Source organism: Carassius auratus, unplaced genomic scaffold, assembly GCF_003368295.1.
Source record: "Carassius auratus strain Wakin unplaced genomic scaffold, ASM336829v1 scaf_tig00216504, whole genome shotgun sequence".
NCBI classification, from domain to species: domain Eukaryota; kingdom Metazoa; phylum Chordata; class Actinopteri; order Cypriniformes; family Cyprinidae; genus Carassius; species Carassius auratus.
Genome location: NW_020528604.1, coordinates 176,369 through 196,361, shown reverse-complemented (window position 1 = coordinate 196,361; position 19,993 = coordinate 176,369). Strand labels below are relative to the sequence as shown.

At 36.4% G+C, this 19,993-nt stretch overlaps 1 protein-coding gene and 1 long non-coding RNA gene across 5 annotated transcripts in view; one reads left to right on the top strand and one right to left on the bottom strand.

Annotated features, from left to right (window-relative positions):
* LOC113098291 (phosphatase and actin regulator 3-like) overlaps positions 1-19,993 on the bottom strand; it is a 66,752-nt gene that overhangs the window by 12,459 nt on the left and 34,300 nt on the right. Inside the window, exons 3-8 of the mRNA XM_026263308.1 lie at positions 13,452-13,607; positions 12,557-12,775; positions 12,263-12,482; positions 11,987-12,129; positions 11,597-11,750; positions 7,080-7,135 (exon numbers count right to left, since the gene is read on the bottom strand). Coding sequence (XP_026119093.1) covers positions 7,080-7,135; positions 11,597-11,750; positions 11,987-12,129; positions 12,263-12,482; positions 12,557-12,775; positions 13,452-13,607 — 948 coding nt within the window. The remainder of the gene's footprint in view (positions 1-7,079; positions 7,136-11,596; positions 11,751-11,986; positions 12,130-12,262; positions 12,483-12,556; positions 12,776-13,451; positions 13,608-19,993) is intronic.
* Positions 1-19,993, top strand: part of LOC113098293 (uncharacterized) — a 58,253-nt gene that overhangs the window by 23,752 nt on the left and 14,508 nt on the right. The window contains exon 13 of one of the 4 annotated variants that reach the window (XR_003288979.1): positions 17,643-17,731. The exons of 1 other annotated variant lie outside the window; for it this stretch is intronic. This is a non-coding gene — a long non-coding RNA (uncharacterized LOC113098293). Of the gene's footprint in view, positions 1-7,104; positions 7,154-17,642; positions 17,732-19,993 lie in introns of those variants that run through there. 2 more of the 4 variants (XR_003288980.1, XR_003288978.1) reach the window with 2 other exon arrangements.

Genomic DNA, 19,993 nt, shown 5'->3' with positions numbered 1-19,993 from the left:
CTGCTCTCCGGCTGTTTATACTACAACTTTCATTTTGAAAGTAATTGCTTTGGCACATTTGTTATTACTTTTTATTAAGAAAAAGGTAAATAACTTTACTGTAACACACTGTACATTCTTTAAAATCAGATCACACATCACTGCTCTCCTGCTGGTTATACTACAACACTCAAATTGAAAATTATTGCTTTGACAAATTTTTTTATGATTTTTTTAATTATTAAAAATAATTAATAACTTTCCTGCACTGTATATTCATCAAACTTTAATTAGTGTTTTTTATATTCAAAACAAGTGCTGTAGTATAACCAGCAGGAGAGCCGTAATGTGTGAACTGAATTTGGTGAAAGTACAGTGTGTTACAGTAAATTTATTAACTGTTTTGCATAAAAAATCATAAAAAATGTGCCAAAGCAATTACATTCAAAATGAAAGTTGTAGTATAACCAGCAGGAGAGCAGTGATGTGTGAACTGAATTTGGTTGAAATTCAGTGGGTTACAGTAAAGTTATTAACTATTATGTTCAATAATGGTGACTTTATTAACTATTTTCCATAATAAAAATCATAAAAATGTGCCAACGCAATTACTTTCAAAATTAAAGTTGTAGCATAACCAGTAGGAGAACCATTATGTGTGAACTGAATTTGGTGGAAGTACAGTGTGTTACAGTACATTTATTAACTATTGTTCATAATTAAAAAAAATTCATCAAAAGTCTGCCAAAGTAATCAGTGTTAATTTTGACACGAAATTTTAATTTAGTTTTAGTCTTAGTCTTTTGACTATAATTCTTTTTAGTTTTAGTCAAGTTTTAGTCATCTGATTTGTTTTAATTTTAGTCTTATTTTAGTCGACTAAAATTGCTTGGTATTTTAGTCGACTAAAATAAGACTAAAATCAATAACAGATTTACTAGACAATTTTTTACAGCTGGTATAGGAAAAAACTTAACCAAAATATATAAAACACAAATTCAACTTTATTTCAACACAACTGTGTCTTTATTTTGATTCAAAAGCTTTTATGCAGCAACAAACACTGTCATGATAATGTAAACAATAACTAGCTGCCAATTGACCATCAATAAAAGAAAAATAATGTTAGGTCCAGGACCTTAAAGCTTACAGCTGAGCTGAACAATAAGTGCATACATTTAAAGTAAATATTTAATAAGTTGGGTGGATAAAAAAAGTAACAAGATTTTATAAGGTATTCATTTGTCTAGCAATATTGTATGTTTTAAATACTACAATATTGCTAGATTTGTATGTATAATGATAGGATGTGAACATTCATGTTTCACATGACTAATATAGAAATATTTGTGATATTGTCAACAAGTAGAACATTATAAAATATACTAAACATTAGTATTAATCAAATGTATTTATCATGATATTACGTATTAGTATTGTGCTCTCATCTAACTTGAAGAAGGGGCTATTTTACAGTACTTTTCAGTTCGTAATATTTAATGCTACAACATCTACGCACTGCACTATTCCAATTTTGCTTAGCTCAATAAACAAAAGAACATCGTTGTGAAATTACATTTGAGAAAATGTCCGGGTGGCTCGTCTGTAAATGTCTTTTCAAATTGGTTATGTTCTTGCCACGAATGAGCGCTCTGCGTGCTTTACACTTTGTTTTGTTTTGTTCGTCGTCAAACGTGAAGTGAGCTGTGGACATTTTGTCGCTCTTTTAGACAGTAGGGACTTTAAGCAACAGCTGCGAATGGAACGGCTACAGCGACCGGAAGTTTGCCGTCACACCGCTGTAGCCAAGAACGTAAAAGTCACTAAGCAACGGTAAAACAGAACAGCGCAACGCAGCATTAATTCATTTATTGAGATCCCAAAAAATATATAATTTAAAAAAGCAAGAGAAGGATTGCTTTTGGCGTTAAATGACAATCTTTTGTCAGAAGAGGAGTTTTTAATATTGTATGATGTAAATAAGTCTAAAAACATAACATTTATTTACCTAACCTCTCACGTTGTAGCGACTCCGGCAAATCAGCTGTTCTCCCGTAGTAGACCGTTAAATTAGAACGTCACAAAGTAGCAGTTAAATTCGCGCAGGCGCAATACAACGCCAGAATGGTTAAAGTCCCTATCACCTCTTCGAATGCCGACTTCCCGGGAGCTCATAAAAACTGAAAACCTTCGCTTCACGTCTCAATAAGTCAGGCTCTGATTGGTTCTCTTCTCTCATGCAGTCTGTTCTGTTTTGCCGGTTCTTTTGCTCATTCCTCGCATCTCTCCCGTCTGCTGATTTGATTTTCGTCACAGTCTATTTTCGTCTCGTCCTTTATTCGTTGACGATAATGTCAATCAATTTAGTCATAGTTTTAGTCTCCATCAGTGCCTTCTATTTTAGTTTTCGTTTCGTTTTCGTCGGCAAAAATATATTCGTGACGAAAATAATGACGAAAATATTTAGTCAACGAAATTAACACTGAAAGTAATTCCTTTTAAAATCAAAGTTGTGGTATAAACAGCAGTAGAGCAGTGATGTGTGAACTGAATTTGGTGGAAGTACGGTGTGTTACAGTAAAGTTATTAACTATTATGTTCAATAACAGGTGAAGTAATTAATTATTTTAAATAATAAAAAATCATAAAAAATTTGCAAAAGCAAATACTTTCGAAATGAGTGTTGTAGTATAACCAGTAGGAGAGCATTGATGTGTGAACTGAATTTGGTGAAAGTACAGTGTGTTACAGTAACGTTGTTGACGTTTTCATAATTAAAAAAATCGTAAAATTGTGCAAAAGCAACTCTTTTTAAAACCAACATTGTAGTATAAGCAGCAGGAGAGCAGTGATGTGTGAACTGAATTTGGTGACACTACAGTGTGTTACTGTGAAGTTGTTGAGTATTTTATTAGTAACCTTTTTCGCGTTTCGCACTTTGCAGACGGTCCCTTAGGACTTGTCTCTCATACGCCAGCGCATTGAGATCAACGTATTTTGTACAGAGCGGAGGAAAGCTTGTTTTCAGGCAAACTCGCTTGTAGCTCGTTTACTACATCACTACGAGAAAAAATAGGCATAATTCGTGTACCAAAAACGTTTTGCTCGCGAGTTATTGATCCGGAAAAGTCGAATCTGTGAATATCTTTGCCAGTTTTACCAAACTGGCCGACGAGACTCCCCGGAAAATGCACAACCTCACTAAGACTATTATAACTCGAGGATCGACATCGGAGTTTGTGACGGCTGCAAAATGTCCAAGTGTATCCAATATAGATTCAACTCGTAGCAAAATGAAGTCATCATCATCCGAAATGTTTGCTAGCTGGTTTAATTCTCCTGCTAGTGGCAATTAGTGATGTGTCGTTCTTGAACGATTCGTTCATTTTGAACGAATCTTTAATGTGACTCGGGAAGAACGAGTCGTCTCGGGGAGTGATTCGTTCAGTCGCGCATGCGCATTATTCTATGGGTTCTGTTCTAGTAGTAGTAATTCACCTGTCAGTCAATGCAGTCTTGAGCCGGAAAGAGAATTGATTAGTTCATAGTTCGAGTCTATCGGGTTTTTGACTCGTTCCTCAATCACGTGACAGCCCAATACGTTAAACCCAATGCAGCATGAGCCGGAAAGAGAATTGATTAGTTCATAGTTCGAGTCTATCGGGTTTTTGACTCGTTCCTCAATCACGTGACAGCCCAATACGTTAAACCCAATGCAATATGAGCCGGAAAGAGAATTGATTAGTTCATCTCACGAGTCTTCGGGTCGAGTCATTCCTTAATCACGTGACAGACCCATACGCTAAAACCATAGACACTGACAGTAAAAGAATGCAGATAATTGAATAGTTCATCTTTCGGTTCTTCGGGTTTTTCGTTATTTTGTACTGTGTGACAACATTGGCTAGAGTAATTAGTTCATTTACAACTTTCTTTACAAAATGGGTGCATAGTACTTATTTATTATTAGTATTATTTACTCTTACAGTAACGTGATGCATTTCTGGTTTCAAATTGTTGTTTTTAATTTCTGTCATGGTGGTACTTTTCCATAACACTGAATGTGGAAATAAAGAGTTGGTTATGCTTAAAATGTTGATCTTTTTTCTGTCTGTTTGTTTGTTTTTGTTTAGTTGTGCAGTTATTAAATCAGATTGTCTGTGTAAACCATACTTTTGTAACATATGACACTTTATAAACATTAAAAACACTGTACATACTTTTGAATAGTTGTTTATTGTTTATTACAGAAAAGCTTTGTAACAAAGAGGACAACTATTCCAAAATAAATTAAAATAATAAAAATGTAAATAATTAAAAATGAAATTAAAATTAAAAGATAATAAAGCCACAGGGTCTAATAACCTTAACAAATGAACTTTGAAAGTACAATACAAAAAAAGAAAAACTAAATATTGCACAACAAGCTATTCCCAAAATAATTTTAAACCATTTGAATAAAAAATAAATGAAAATTAAGAGATACTAAAGCTATGGAGCCTTATAACAATAACAAATTACCTTTTAAAATCACAACAACAAAAATATTGCACAACAAGCTAGTCTTTTTCTAAATAAATAAAAATAAATAAGCTTTAAAATAAATAACACACTGTGGCTATATTTTTAGGACTTGCTTTAAGGCATGTTTGCATTATAAAAATAAAAAAAAGCAAGCTCCCTGACCTTGGATGGGCTGAGTCTGTGAGTTCTTCTGTCTGAGATAATCTGCCCAGTTTTAGAAAAAAAAAATTCAGATGGCACGGATGTGGCCACAATGCAAAGTCTTGTCTTTGTGACTTCAGAAAGGCTTGTGTATACTGGTGAACATCTCCTCCACCAGGCCAGAGGGTCTGATGTGCGGGGTAAGAGTGGCTCTGCAAGGTTGGCCATCATAGCATCTGAGGTCTTAGAAGAGGTAGCAGAAGGCCTCAAGCTTGCTACCCTCTCGTCAAAGTCTTCCCAAAACATGGCCCCTGCACTGGCAGTGAACCAGGATCTGAAACTCCTCACTCTGAGCTGGGTTAAAACTGTTAAAGCTGAAGTTATCATAACCTTAATGTCTTTAACATTTGTCTTTAACATTAATAATTCAAATTCAAAATGTTATTTGCTTTTAATGTATGTCATTATGTCCTTTTTTTAGCAATCTTCTTATACATATATTACACCAATATGTCAAGTCTGCCTAGGAAAAGCAATTATTATACCAGCAAACTCAAAATTGGACTAAAAATGAACGAACTAGTCTATAAATACTTTTTATTGTAAGCTTGGATTATTATATTATTATATAGCCTAGTGTTTATTTACCGATAGACAGTCAAGAAGACAAATTAATCAAAATTTTATTTATAACAGGGTTTTATTTATTTATAAAATAATAACAAACCACAGATCCTCAACAAACAGTAACAAAAACACAGTGACAGAAATGTCAGAAATAGCGCATGGGGCTGTCACGTTATTAAGGAACGAGTCAAACTCGACCCGAAAGACTCATGAGATGAACTAATCAATTCTCTTTCCGGCTCAAGACTGCGTTAGTTTTGCGTATGGGGCTGTCACGTGATTAAGGAACGAGTCAAACTCGACCCGAGACCCGAAAGACTCATGAGATGAACTAATCAATTCTCTTTCCGGCTCGAGACCGCATTGGTTTCGCGTATGGGGCTGTCACGTGATTAAGGAACGAGTCAAACTCGACCCGAAAGACTCATGAGATGAACTAATCAATTCTCTTTCCGGCTCAAGACCGCGTTAGTTTTGCGTATGGGGCTGTCACGTGATTAAGGAATGACTTAAACCCGAAGACTTCTTGTCAGATAAGAGGTGAGATGAGCTAATCACAGACTGAAGACCCAGGTAAAGAATGAGTATTTTTTTCTTTATCTCATAGCATTTTATTTTTGTATTGTTTGTAGTGTGATCAACGTTTGCGTAAGTACTAGATGTGTTGGGGAGGTAGCACTTAATATTTTAATAACATTTTGCTAAAATGAACGAAATGAACGAAATGACTCGAAAAAAGATTCGTTCATTTTGCTGAACGAGACTCAAAAGTCCGAGTCGGTAAAATGATCCGAACTTCCCATCACTAGTGGCAATAACCGCCATTTGAGCTCCTCCACGAAACAGCGTAATTGAGCCACACCCACTCATTAACATATAATTTGCATGCAGGTTGTCTTTGAAAATGAAAACGAAAACTTAAATAAAAGAGGAGTTAAAATGAAAAGTAAAATTTACATTTAAATTTGAATTGTGTCACCATTATTGCGTGAGCGTTAATAAAGAGTTTTGTAAAAACTGCATTTGTAGTTTATTTTTCACGTTTGGCTTTTCATTTTAATATTGGCAGTCTTGCCTCGAGACTGTATTGAAAATCAAATGTGAAATCACCAATTGCATTTTATATTTCAATTTGACAGGGATGTAACTGTGAAAATGAAATCATTTAATTTAATTCTCAATTTTGTCACATATTTTGCGTACAGTTTTCTGTAATGAAATCGTTAATCTGGTTTTAATTTTCATTTTAATCATTTAATTTATTTATTTAAATTTGGCAGAAAATGCCTTCCATAATCAATACATTGAAGTAGCAGTTAGTACTGGTTTAATTATTAAGTGCTGATTAAAGATGATTAGCAATATGATAACTTTTTTTAATATAAAAAAGACTTTTTAGTATTGTAATATTTTCATTTTTAATTATAAATAAAATATATTATTTTTACAAATATTTATGAAATATAAAAAATATATATTTGTACTAGGCCTATATATATATATATATATATATATATATATATATATATATATATATATATATATATATATATATATATATATTGTATTGCTATTATTATTACTGATATACATACAATACAACAATAATAATAAAATATGATTTATTTAACAAATACAATTATTACAATGAAGTTGCAAAGGTTTTATTATTACTCTGCAATACTATAAACAATATTCATTAATAACATTATGATAATTATTACTAAGAATCAACAATTTCTGAAACATACAGTACATTTATTATTTAGATTTATGTTGATAATTTTTTTTTTTCGCCTATTACTCACGTTTTAAAATATTTCTGCTCTCCAGCTCTTCAACGGCCGGCCGTTGACTGAGTCTCCTGTGGAGAAAGATGAGAATCAGGTTCTGAACCATACTGTCCCGCGCTGAAGCGGCTCACTGAGATCCAGAGCTGAGGAGGCAGATCCTGAGAGGACGCTCAAAGTCTCTCCGTCCTTTGTGCTCAAGCCTGGCAGCTATTACTCCTCATCTGGATGCAAAACACTGGGTTTTTGAGCACATTTCCTAAATAGGCACCAACTATTAAGATGCTGTTCTGATGAGACTCAACTGAGTGAGAAAGTGCAGTCGATGCATTTAACCGCGCGCGCGCGAGAGACCTCGTGCTCCTTGTTGTGGTTTGTATGTGGGCGGGCGAGCGCGCGCTCCATCTCCACTAGCCTTTGTAGTAGCGCACTAATTAATTTTTTTGTTGTTGTTTGAGAAATTAATATAATTTTCTAGAAAATGAAAAGTAGAAAGTATAGATCAAAGCAACTGGGTCAAATGCCGTCATCGTCTTAATATACTCCTAAATATTTAACTCACTTTTTAAAGGCAGAAATCATAAAGTGAGCTATATTCGATCACATTTCATAACTACGTAAACTTAGGGGTGTAACGTTCCTTTCCCTAATCTTACATTTTATCCTCTTTGTCTATTTAATATTTCAAATTATAAGCCAATCTTCCTGGAAGTGACATATTTTTTTTTTTTTTGTTAAAGAATTGAATTGTATAAATTCGGTGATGTTTTTGAGCCATTTCTTAATTAATTGCTAAATTATTATCAGTTATAATTATTGCTTTGTCTCACTAGAACACTATTCAGTTTGATATAATATTAGTATTAATGTTAGTAATAATTTCAACAATATCAACAGGTTTGCTATACTCTTTTAAATAAATACCATATATATATATATTTATTGTTTGTGGTGTCATTCTAGGAAATATTTATTTAGATTTTATATAAACATTAAATATATATATATATATAAGTTATATACATGTGTTTTAATGGCATATTGTCTCATAGAAATTACTGTGCGGCTGCTTTCAAACATTTATTCAACATACTTTGCTATCCAAAGCTATATGTAGAGATCTGATTAATTATAAGGCATTTTACGGCATTATTTTGCATTCCAGCCGTTGCATCGCTGCTGTCACTCGTATAAGCTGAGTAAGACGGCGGGATTCCAGCAGATGTGGCAGTGTTAATATTTCATGAACTGAAATGGAGAACTACTCCCAAAACCCCTTTGGAAGCTGGTGGATATTATTGTCCTGTATCAGGGGTTGGCTAGCAACTGTAGCTTGCACGTGAATACAGAAACAGAGATCTACCCGAGCAATGCTGGAAGCTCATGCCATTGGTCTGCATTATGCACCAATCATTAATCAGACTCATTTAATTAACAGACAGATGGCAGTGCACTTTATCCCAATCTCTTTCCATCAATAAGAAGAAGCTGCAATGAGTACTATTGTAAACTACCACTGTATTTGGTATTCACTATGGCGTGCAGGTAGAGATGGAGGAGGGGAACATGCACTAGCGTCTATTATTCACCAGTCTGAGCTCTAAAAATGGCTCCAGCCGTGTCTTTCTTCAGTGGTGCATGGCAAGCCAAAGATAGGAAGGTCATGAGATGGCGCTGGAAAAGTGTCATTGTGTGTTAAGCTCAGACTTCAGCCTGTCCTGCAGGTGCATCGACCGTCACACTTCACCGCTGGCCTACTTCAAGTGTATGGTACACATTCACACTGACTATCACTGTCAGACCTGAACTTGAATTCATAACTGACCCTATTGTCTTAATACTGCACGTTTTCTGGCCTGAACTGTCCTGATCCTTCTCATTTTTATTGCATCCGTTCTACTTGATACTGTCAATACCAAAATGGCAAAAATGAAGTCTTGCACTGAAGGCTTTACAAGGAGTACTTGTGGAAACTCTAAAAGTGCAGCTGAATGTCATGTTTTCGTACAATTAATTGCATGTTACATGTAATTAAAGGTATTATAGTTTATACATTTATGTATATTAAATTGAAGTGCTTTTTGAATGATTTATGTAGGATTTAAGTACATCTTTAAATACGATTTCATAATTATGCCTATTGTCTTTAAAATATTAATTGTGTATGTATTTACTGTAAATCATTTATGTCAGTTCTAATACAACACGTCCCATGAAGCATTGCAAATGACATTAATCCAATTTAAAAACAATGGTGAAATATAAAACTATTAATTTAACAGTAGCATTTGTATCTATATATATATATATATATATATGTGTGTGTGTGTGTGTGTGTGTGTGTGTGTGTGTGTGTGTGTATATATATATATATATATATATATATATATATATATATATATATATATGTACACACACACACACACAAAAAATAATTTTGAGAGTGAAGGAAGACTCGATTATGTCTCTCTGTGACTGTAATTGGTGTAATTTTCATGCATCAGCATCACGAGTAATGTAGTTTTTCACCACAAATTCCACTATTTAACATTAATATATATTTTTTTTAAAGTTCAGTCACTTGTATCTGTCAATCAATTGAGATGGTTTCGACAATTGATTATCAACAGGTCTGACTTTGAAGGTTTATCAGTTACTGTTAAAATCAATTTCCCTGGAATATGACAGATCAATACAGATTTAACATCGATATACTTTATGAATTTTGTGTTATGTAAAATCATCAACCTTGTTTCTAGGGAAAACCAAGGCGGCACCTGGCTGGATTTTCAGCTTTGCTAAATTTAACCAGACTTCCCACTGTAAAATGTAGTAACTTATAAAGAGTATGACACACAAACATATGTGAACCCTATGATTCCAATTAGAAGTTCTAACAGGACCTTACTCTCTTGGGAAATATCTGCTAAGCATCAAACACATCCAGCTATGAACATGTGTTTGCAAAATCCTTAGAAGTACAACAGTTATTTTGGTTTATTAAGTGCAAATAATCATTGTTAAGCATCCAGAACTATTACAGATTTAAAAGTAATTTAGTGTAAATGTGCATCATATGTATGAATCTGTTGAATGTGTTGCTGTGCCTAAAGTTAATCTAATGTAAACACCTGCATCAGCACAGTGTCTGCTTTCTCCTCATATCTGAATCACATCTTTGCTACAAAACCAGTCATGGCTCTTACATTACATTACTTAGGATGGTCACTTACCATAATTTTTCATGACATTTTAGCACTGTGTGTGTCACTGCAGTCTTAACAAAGCTCTATTATAGCCTGAATTACCCTGGAAATAATCACTGTTTCTTCTGAACATCCACAAAGGTGATAAATACCACAGCTGATTACATAAGACTTATCCTGACAAGACCTATAATTGAGTGAGGCACGGCAGGCCTTCCTCAGCTGTTCTTCCCCTTACACCTAGTTGAAAGGATCAGACACTACATTGCTTCTATCAGAAGGATGAAGTAGTAGATGTCACAGTTAATGTTTGCTGAGAATCCAAAGCAAGCAAAACAAACCACAAAACAGCAAAGAAAAGTAAAACAAATAGCAAAACATATAACACAAAGAAAAAAAAACATGACCAAGCAAAACAAAATACAACAAAGCTAATAAAAGAAAAAAGCAAAACACAAAACAGAAAAGAAAGCAAAACAAAATACAAAATGAATCAAAACACAAAGTTTAACAAACCACAAAACACAAATCTAAACATAACACAAACAAAACCGAACCAAACAGCACACCAAAGCAAAACAATCCACAACACAAAAAGCAAAACAAAACAATGCAAAGCAAAACCAAAAAAACTATGACAAAACGAATTGAAATAAAAAACATAACACAAAAACAATACAGCTAGGCAAAACAAACAAAACAAAACTCAAGCAAGACCAACAATAGCAAAGCAGAAAACAGCAAAAGCAAAGCATTAGTGTTGCAGTCTGTGGAAGCTTCTCCATCGCTTGAATCACTGCACCAAACATGAGCATCATGTACTGAACTGAACTTCTAAAGTCAAAGGCAGGTGATATAATCAAATATAATCAAATTGAAGCTGTAGTGGATTGATTCACTCAGATTAACTCCACTCATCAATCAACTGTAATCCCAGTTTCTGCTATGTACCTTACATCACATACTAACACTACCACTGCACAAAACCTGTTTTCATAATCTGTTTCACAAGTTCACTTGTTCATATAATCCTTAAGTGATATATTATATAGGTAAACAGATAATGTCCGTAACAAAGGAGATTGAGCATTAAGCATTAAGATTCCCTGTGTAATTAACAGATGAAAATTAGTAGCTAAATGAATAATAAAATTAAGGTTGACAGTGCATGCTGGTTATAACAGGTTTGTTCGTCAAAAAAAGTATTAAGCAGTCTTCAACACCCTAAAGATGACATCTTTATGCATTTCTGAAAACGTCCTGAAGAGGGCAGTGTAATATTTTATATAATTGCATGTACAGTACAGTGAACATATATTTATGACTCACTTGGCAAGCTTCATTTCAATCTGTTGACGGATCTCCTGTCTCTCCTGGTCGCTCCGTGTAGGAAAAATGTTCTTGTCCTCCAGCTCCTGTTTGCTGGGACGATTCCGAAGCTTCACAGCCAGCAGCTCCTTCCTCATCCTCCTTGGCAATGTGCCTGCACACGTTTGCCATATAATTCATAACTTACTGACAGAACAACCCAAAGAAATTCAGATTTCCAGACAAAAATGACCAAATGATTGATCTCTTTTGCTACTTTTATTATGCAACATGAGAAAACACAATGATACAATCATGGCAAAGATTCAAATTCTACCTGATCGCCTAAATCACAATGACATATTAGGTGTAAAAATGTTACAAGTAATAAAAGTTATGTGGTAAACCCACCAGAAATGACAGAGTCGTTCCAGCTGTCAACATCGTAGATAATTCCTGAAGCGTCAGTAAAGCAGTTGTCCTGTCGAACATTTTCCTTGTTTTCCTCTGCTTCCTTTCTGCTCTCACAATCTCCACTTGGCTCTCGCTCAATGCTAAAGAAAGAAAAATAAAAGAGACACATCTTAATGTGATACATTAGTAATAACGATAGAAAATGATTCTCAAACCTTTTATAAAAAGTATTTTTGTAATCGAGCAATAATAATAAGAGGGTAACATCCTCACCTGTCCTGTCTGAGCTTTGTTGCCAGTGCTCGGTGCAGTTCTTCTATAATACAGCTAGGGGTCAGTGGAGGGTGTATGCTACCTATATGTGGCGAGCCCACAGTATTAGTAAAGGGCCCTCTTAAAACCACAGGACTAGGGCCGTCAGGGACTCTAGGAAGTTCTTTTTGAAGAAAAGAGTTTGACTGAGGCACTGATGCGATGATGACTTTACTTGGGTCTGTGGAAATAAAAAAAAATGCATTCGTATACTGAAATACTATCTTATAATTCATTATGTGAAAATAAACACACCTTCCTCCGTGCTTAACTGAGAAATGAGATTGCCATGACCTCTCGTAGGAGACTGTTCCTGCAGTTCATCTTCCTCATCTTCCTCTCTGTCGTCTTCATCTTCATCTTCCTCAACGTCTTTATTCTCATTTACAGAGGGACCCGCCTCTTCATCTTCCTCCTCTTCCTCATTTGAATTTGGCTCTTCCATCGTCTCATTGTCCTCTACAAAATCTACCACTGATAGAAAGCAAAAAAATCATAGTTTAAACCAGGGGTGCCCAACCCTGCTCCTGGCGATCGACTGTCCTGCAGAGTTTAGCTCCAATCCAGGTGTGATTGATTAGGGTAGGAGCCAAACTTTGCAGGACAGTTGATCGGCAGGAGGAGGGTTGGGCACCCCTGGTTTAAACTATTAGGAACAGAATTCAAAGATGTGGTTAATTGGTAATGTTTTTTAGTCAAGGATTATATTTGCAAAAAAAATATTGACCGTTTCCAGACAGGTTTCCCGAAAACTCCCCCTCTACTCTATTGGTGGGTCAAACAGTTAGGCCCGCCTCAAACTTCTGCTATTGGCTGAGCAAATAGCAGGACTCAAAAGTTTTGAATAGTTGTTTTTTATTATTATTGTGAAATATTATTACACTTTAAGACAATTGTTTTCTACATTGTTGCTGAAAATTCATCTCCGGCATAAAAAAAAAGCTTTTTTTAAATATATTCAAATGAATACATATTAAATGAATACAGCCTCGCTGAGAATAAGAAACTTAATACAAAACATAAAAAATTCTCTATTGTTCCTAATTTTCGAATGGTAGTGTATGTATATATATATATATATATATATATATATATATATATATATATATATATATAAAATTATATATATAAAATGCTAAAGAGCCCTCACCAGTAGGGAATATGTCTTGCTCTGAGCTGAGGTACTCCATGCTACTGATGCTAAGAATGGGCCCCTGGGAGCCAGGTAGCCGGATCTCAGCATCGGAGATGCCCTGGATGTGAGAGCTGAGGTCTGGAGAGTGAAGTCCGCAGGCCAAGGCCACATCTGCACACAGAGGAACAGTGTTAACAAACACGTTATGCAACATATACATAAGCATGACCAGTTTCATTCACACTAGTCTCTTGGATTTACTACTTCTCGTGGAGATTTCACCACAACAAAACTGTGTAAAACTCTTGGACATATTTTAAAGATTCTATGCCACGAATTTTAAATACTTCACATGCTTTTGAAAATCCAGCGTTTAGTTGATCTTAATAAGCGGTCGTCATCACAGTTGTCTTTGTCTTTGTTTCCAGGCAGAACATTAAAGAATGCGACACACATCTCACGTAAATCTTGTATCTTTCAACCAATACGATGACGACTGAAAATGTTTCCACTTCTGTGTGCCATATGCATCAGATGTTTAGCCAACAGTGGGCGTGATGTCTGAAGCTGAGACTACCTTCACACAAGCTCCATCTGTGCCATCTTCCAGATGACATGATGTGGGTAGTTGTTTCTGATTTTGACTTTGAGACTTGGTCATTTGGGGATGATATTTGAGATCTCCATGGGGTGCTAGAAAATTAACAGCTATACATTTTGCTGATTGTAAACCTATGGCTCTTGACTTCTCCAAATTATCTCTCCAGTCAAGTGTTCTGTTCAAAACAGATGCAGACCTAAATTGAAAATTTTTGTATTGGAATTGCATATAAAATTGACATCTATTTGGATTCGTTTTAACATAAGCAAACTAAAAAGTGATGCATATTTATCTATCATATGTCAATATTTTTAATGTGTAGTTCCAACTTTACTTCGAGTTCAATGACAGATCATGAACAGCTGCCATGTTTTCCCAAAAAAGAACACAATGGAAAAGATACTTATACAATAAAAATGCATGCTGATCACTTCATTTGCTATTTGGATTGGTAAATTTGAACCTGGGGTCCCATAAACACTAGATATATATCATTATACACTTAAAGATGTTTTACTCATGCTCATCCAGACCTGTATGATTTTTTTCTTCTTCTGTGGAACACAAAAGAAGAGTGCGGGTCAGTGGGGTCTAATACCTCATTAGTAGCCACTAACTTTCATTGTATGGACAAAAACAGTTTAAAACATTTTTCAAAATATATTGTTTTATGTCCTACAAAATAAAGAAAGTCATACAGTATGTGTTTTGAATGACATGAAGATGAGTAAATGATGGCATTTTCATTTTGGGGGGAACTATCATTTTGAAAGAAGAATTACTATGAAGTGAAAAGTAACTGGTTTCCCTCTCAAAAAATGATGACACCTCTGCGGTTTGTTTTCAAAGGAATGAATTTGCCTGCTCTTTCCCAATCTCAAAATTATCAGACATCCTCCCTCATTCTCTGCATGCATCTACTATCATTAGTGTATCACTTCCTCCTCTAACTTTGACTGGATGATGATAATATTGTCTCATTATGTAACTAAACTTTCTAATGCTGCCTGCTATCAGTACACTCATTTCACACTTGATTAACAGATCTCTTGCTTCTGGCACTGTTCCATTAGAACTAAAAACTGCTGCTGACACCCTAATTCTCAGCAAACATTGTCTAGGTCCTTCTGTATTAAATAATTATAGACCCATCATAAACCTCAGCTGAAAAAAGCTGTTCCCTCTCAACTACAGCTGCACCAAGTTTCTTAATCTCTGTACAAGCCTTACCGGGCAGTAAATTGTCCTTTAAAAAAAAAAAAGTGAAATGACATACAGCCAAGTATGGTGACCCATATTTGGAATTCATACTCTGCTTTTTAACCCACCCAAAGTGCACTCACACAGCAGTGAACACACACCCGGAGCAGTGGGCATTCATTTATGCTGCGACGCCCAGGGAAGCAGTTGGGGGTTCAGTGCCTTTCTCAAGGGCACCTCAGTCACGTACATGCACTCCCCCCACCTACAATTCCTGCCGGCCGAGACTCAAACTCACAACCCTTCGATTGCAAGTCCAACTCTCTAACAATTAGGCCACAACTTTCCTTTACATACAGTAGCAGGGACAGATCTCTGCGGGGCCATAACTGACCTCCTCCTTTTTGCTGAATCAGGGGGGTTTAATATTCAACTCCTTCTGCACCTCAAGTCTTTATTGTATTCTGTCATTTAGATGTAGGCATCACTGACTCTCTGGAAACTCTCCCCTGGTTCTGTCCTTCAATGACAAACCAATATAGACCAATCTCGAATCTCCCTTTTCTGTCCAAGATACTAGAAAAGGTGGTATCCTCACAATTACATTCCTTCTTAGAGAAAAATGGTATATGTGAGGATTTCCAGTCAGGATTTAGACCGTATCATAGTACTGAGACTGCTCTCCTTAGAGTTACAAATGATCTGCTCTTATCATCTGATCGTGGTTGTACGTCTCTATTCGTTTTATTGGATCTTAGTGCTGCATTTGACACAATTGACCACAACATTCTTTTGCATAGACTTGAACACTTTGTTGGCATTAAAGGAAGTGCATTATCATAGTTTAAATCCTACTTATATGACCACCATCAGTTTGTAGCAGTTAATTAAGATGTATCATATAGATCACACGTGCAGTATGGAGTACCTCAAGGCTCAGTACTGGGGCCGCTACTCTTCACGCTTTATATGTTACCCTTGGGAGATATCATCAGGAAACATGGTGTTAGCTTTCTCTGTTATGCTGATGATACCCAGCTCTATATTTTTCCGCGGCCTGTTGAAACCCACCAATTTGAAAAACGAATAGAATGCATAGTCGATATAAAAAAAACTGCATGACGAGTAATTTCTTACTGCTAAATTCTGAAAAAAAACAGAGGTGTTAATTATAGGACCTAAAAACTCTGCATGTAATAACCTAGAACACTCTCTAAGACTTGATGGCTGCTCTGTCAATTCTTCGTCATCAGTTAGAAATCCTAGGTGTGCTATTTGATTGCAATCTTTCCTTAGAAAGCCATGTTTCTAGCATTTGTAAAACTGCATTTTTCCATCTTAAAAAATATATCTAAATTACGCCCTATGCTCTCAATGTCAAATGCAGGAATGTTAATCCATGCATTTATGACATCAAGGTCAGATTATTGTAGTGCTTTATTGGGTGGTTGTTCTGCACGCTTAGTAAACAAACTACAGCTAGTCCAAAATGCAGCAGCAAGAGTTCTTACTAGAACCAGGAAGTATGACCATTTTAGCCCGGTCCTGTCCACACTGTACTGGCTCCCTATCAAACATCGTATAGATTTTAAAATATTGCTTATTACTTATAAAGCCCTGAATGGATTAGCACCACAGTATTTGAATGAGCTCCTTTTACATTATAATCCTCTACATCCAATACGTTCTCAAAACTCAATTTGATAATACCTAGAATATCAAAATCAACTGCGGGCAGCAGATCCTTTCCCTATTTGGTGCATAAACTCTGGAATAACCTACCTAACATTGTTCGGGAGGCAAACACACTCTTGCAGTTTAAATCTAGATTAAAGACCCATCTCTTTAACCTGGCTTACACATAACATACTAACATGCTTGGTCCCACTTTATATTAGGTGGCCTTAACTACTATGTACTTACATAAAAAATAAGTACAATGTACTTATTGTGTTCATATTGTATTGTAAAACACTTTTGCTGCTATTGAGGTGGGATAGGTGTAAGGTTAGGGAGAGGGTTGGAGGTATGGGTAAGTTTAAGGGTGGGTTAAGGTGTAAAGTATGAGTCAACAGTGTAATTATAAATGTAATTACAGAAATTAAATACAGATGTAATTACATGTAGTTTTTTTTAATACAAGTACAATGTACAAACATGTATGAACACAATAAGTACACTGTACTAAATTATTAATTAAAATGTAAGTACATAGTAGTTAAGGCCACTTAATATAAAGTGGGTCCATATGCTTTTAATATCCAAATCCGTTAAATGATTTTTTAGGCTGCATTTATTATGTAAACCGGAACCGGGAACACTTCCCATACCACCCGATGTACTTGCTACATCATTAGAAGAATGGCATCTAGGCTAATATTAGTCTGTTTCTCTCTTATTCTGAGGTCACCGTAGCCACCAGATCCAGTCTGTATCCAGATCAGAGGGTCACTGCAGTCACCCGGATCCAGTACGTATCCAGACCAGATGGTGGATTAGCACCTAGAAAGGACCTCTACATCCCTGAAAGACAGCGGAGACCAGGACAACTAGAGCCCCAGATACAGATCCCCTGTCTCAGATGACCACCAGGACAAGACCACAGGAAACAGATGATTCCTCTGCACAATCTGACTTTGCTGCAGCCTGGAATTGAACTACTGGTTTCGTCTGGTCAGAGGAGAACTGCCCCCCCCAACTGAGCCTGGTTTCTCCCAATTTTTTTTTCCATTCTGTCAATTAATAGAGTTTCGGTTCCTTGCCGCTGTCGCCTCTGACTTGCTTAGTTGGGGACACTTCATCTACAGCGGTATCAGCGGTTGACTTGATTGCAAATAAATGCACAGACACTATTTAAACTGAACAGAGATGACATCACTAAATGGGCTAGGTGCACAAGATGGCGCCGGTGAGCTTCAGCGGCGCAAGTGTGTGCATACTTATTTCCGGTCTTGCAATGATCGCATTGACAGTAAGGGAAAATTACATACGAAACTTGACTAGATGTATATAATTAATGATTTTCAAATTTAACAGCCGATAGTGGTATATCAAAAACATGGGGAAACATCCCTACATTTTGCGTACCTCTTTGTGGAAATTCATCAAGATACATTGCCGAGATTGCTTTATTCTTCTGTTGATTATGCGGATCAGCGTCAGGTCAGGTCCACAGGGATTTCTTTTTTCAAACACAAACCACTCAAATATGCAATACTTTTCATTTTCGAAGAGCTGGTTTTGTTCTGACTGTTATGTAAGATCAATGTTTCTTACTGTCAAACAAGACGCACAGAGATTTCTGATAAAGCATGTTTTATTAACTTTATTTGATTACATAATTTATAACTAACTGTACAATTAAACGTAATATAATTATGGTAGGTTTGCCTTAAATAAAAGATTGCTTTTTGCATTCATGTGTGTTTGTGTTTATTTGTTTTGTGAAAGATCTGCAGCATAAATCATTATCTGTCTATATGAGCAGCCATGTATATTGTTATTCGTTTGCATTAATTATCAGGTTAAACAGATATTAAAATTAGTCACATATTTTTTACTGTATATAATAATAAAATATGTTGTGAAAGAAGATGTTACGGTTGGGTTTTAGAAAGGAGAGGGTAGGATCCAATTGCAAAGGTATGTTTAATAAAACAAAAAGGGTAAATACAAAATAAACAGTCCAGGATGACAAACCAAACAAAACAAGAGAGGGAACCGGATGAAACGGGAACTTGGAGGAACGAGAAGGTAAGAGGAAGTCTCGGGAGACGAGAACATAGGTACACATAGGGTAAGGACTCCATACAGACAACAGAGGAGGACAGCAATATATAGGGAGACTAATGACAAAGGATTGTCAGCACCTGTGCGATTTAATTGGAGTGCAATTACTGTGAAGACAGGACCATACTAGAGGAATTAAAGTGCCTATGGTGAAGTGCCTAAGGAGAAGTGAGCTCACTAGGGAACACCCAGGAAAACAGAGACTGACAGCGTGACATTACCCCCTCCCCTATGGAGCAGCTGCCAGATGCTCCACCTGAAACCCAGGAAAACCCAACGGAAAAGGAGGTAGGAGGGAGGTGGAGCGGCGGCGGACTAAGGGGAGGGATGGAGGGTCAGAAAACAGAGACAGGAGAACCAGATAGAATGGACAGACAGAGACAACCAGGTGGAATGGAGAGACAAAGACAGGACAACCAGGTAAAATGGAAAAAACAGAGACGGAACAACCAGATGGAATGGAAAGGCAGAGGCAGGAGAGGTGTAACACAAAACAAGGAGTCCAGGAGGGTGGTGGACCGGCGGAGGATAAAGGGGAGGGACGGAGGGCCAGGTCCAAAGTAGGAGAAAAATAGAAAAACAAATGAAAACAAAAACACAAAAACATGGGTCCATAGAGGACATTAAGTGATGCCCACCCGGCGGAACAGAGGGCCATCAAACCCATGTGGTCAAGGCAGAAGCCCCCCCAGGGCGGAGTGGAAGACCACCACGTCCTCGCGGTCGAGGCCGAAGTCCCCCAGGGCGGAGCGGAAGACCACCACGTCTTTGTGGTCGGCCCAATGGGAGGACGAAGATCACCGGTGACTTGACTCAGTCCTCGAAGATCACCGGTGACTAGCCTTGTCACTGGAAAGTCCATGGTACCTAGTCCTGACTCTGGAAGGTCATCAGTGACTAGCCCTGACTCTGGAGGGTTCACTGGAACCTGACTCGACTCTGGTGAGTTCACGGGAACCTGACTCGA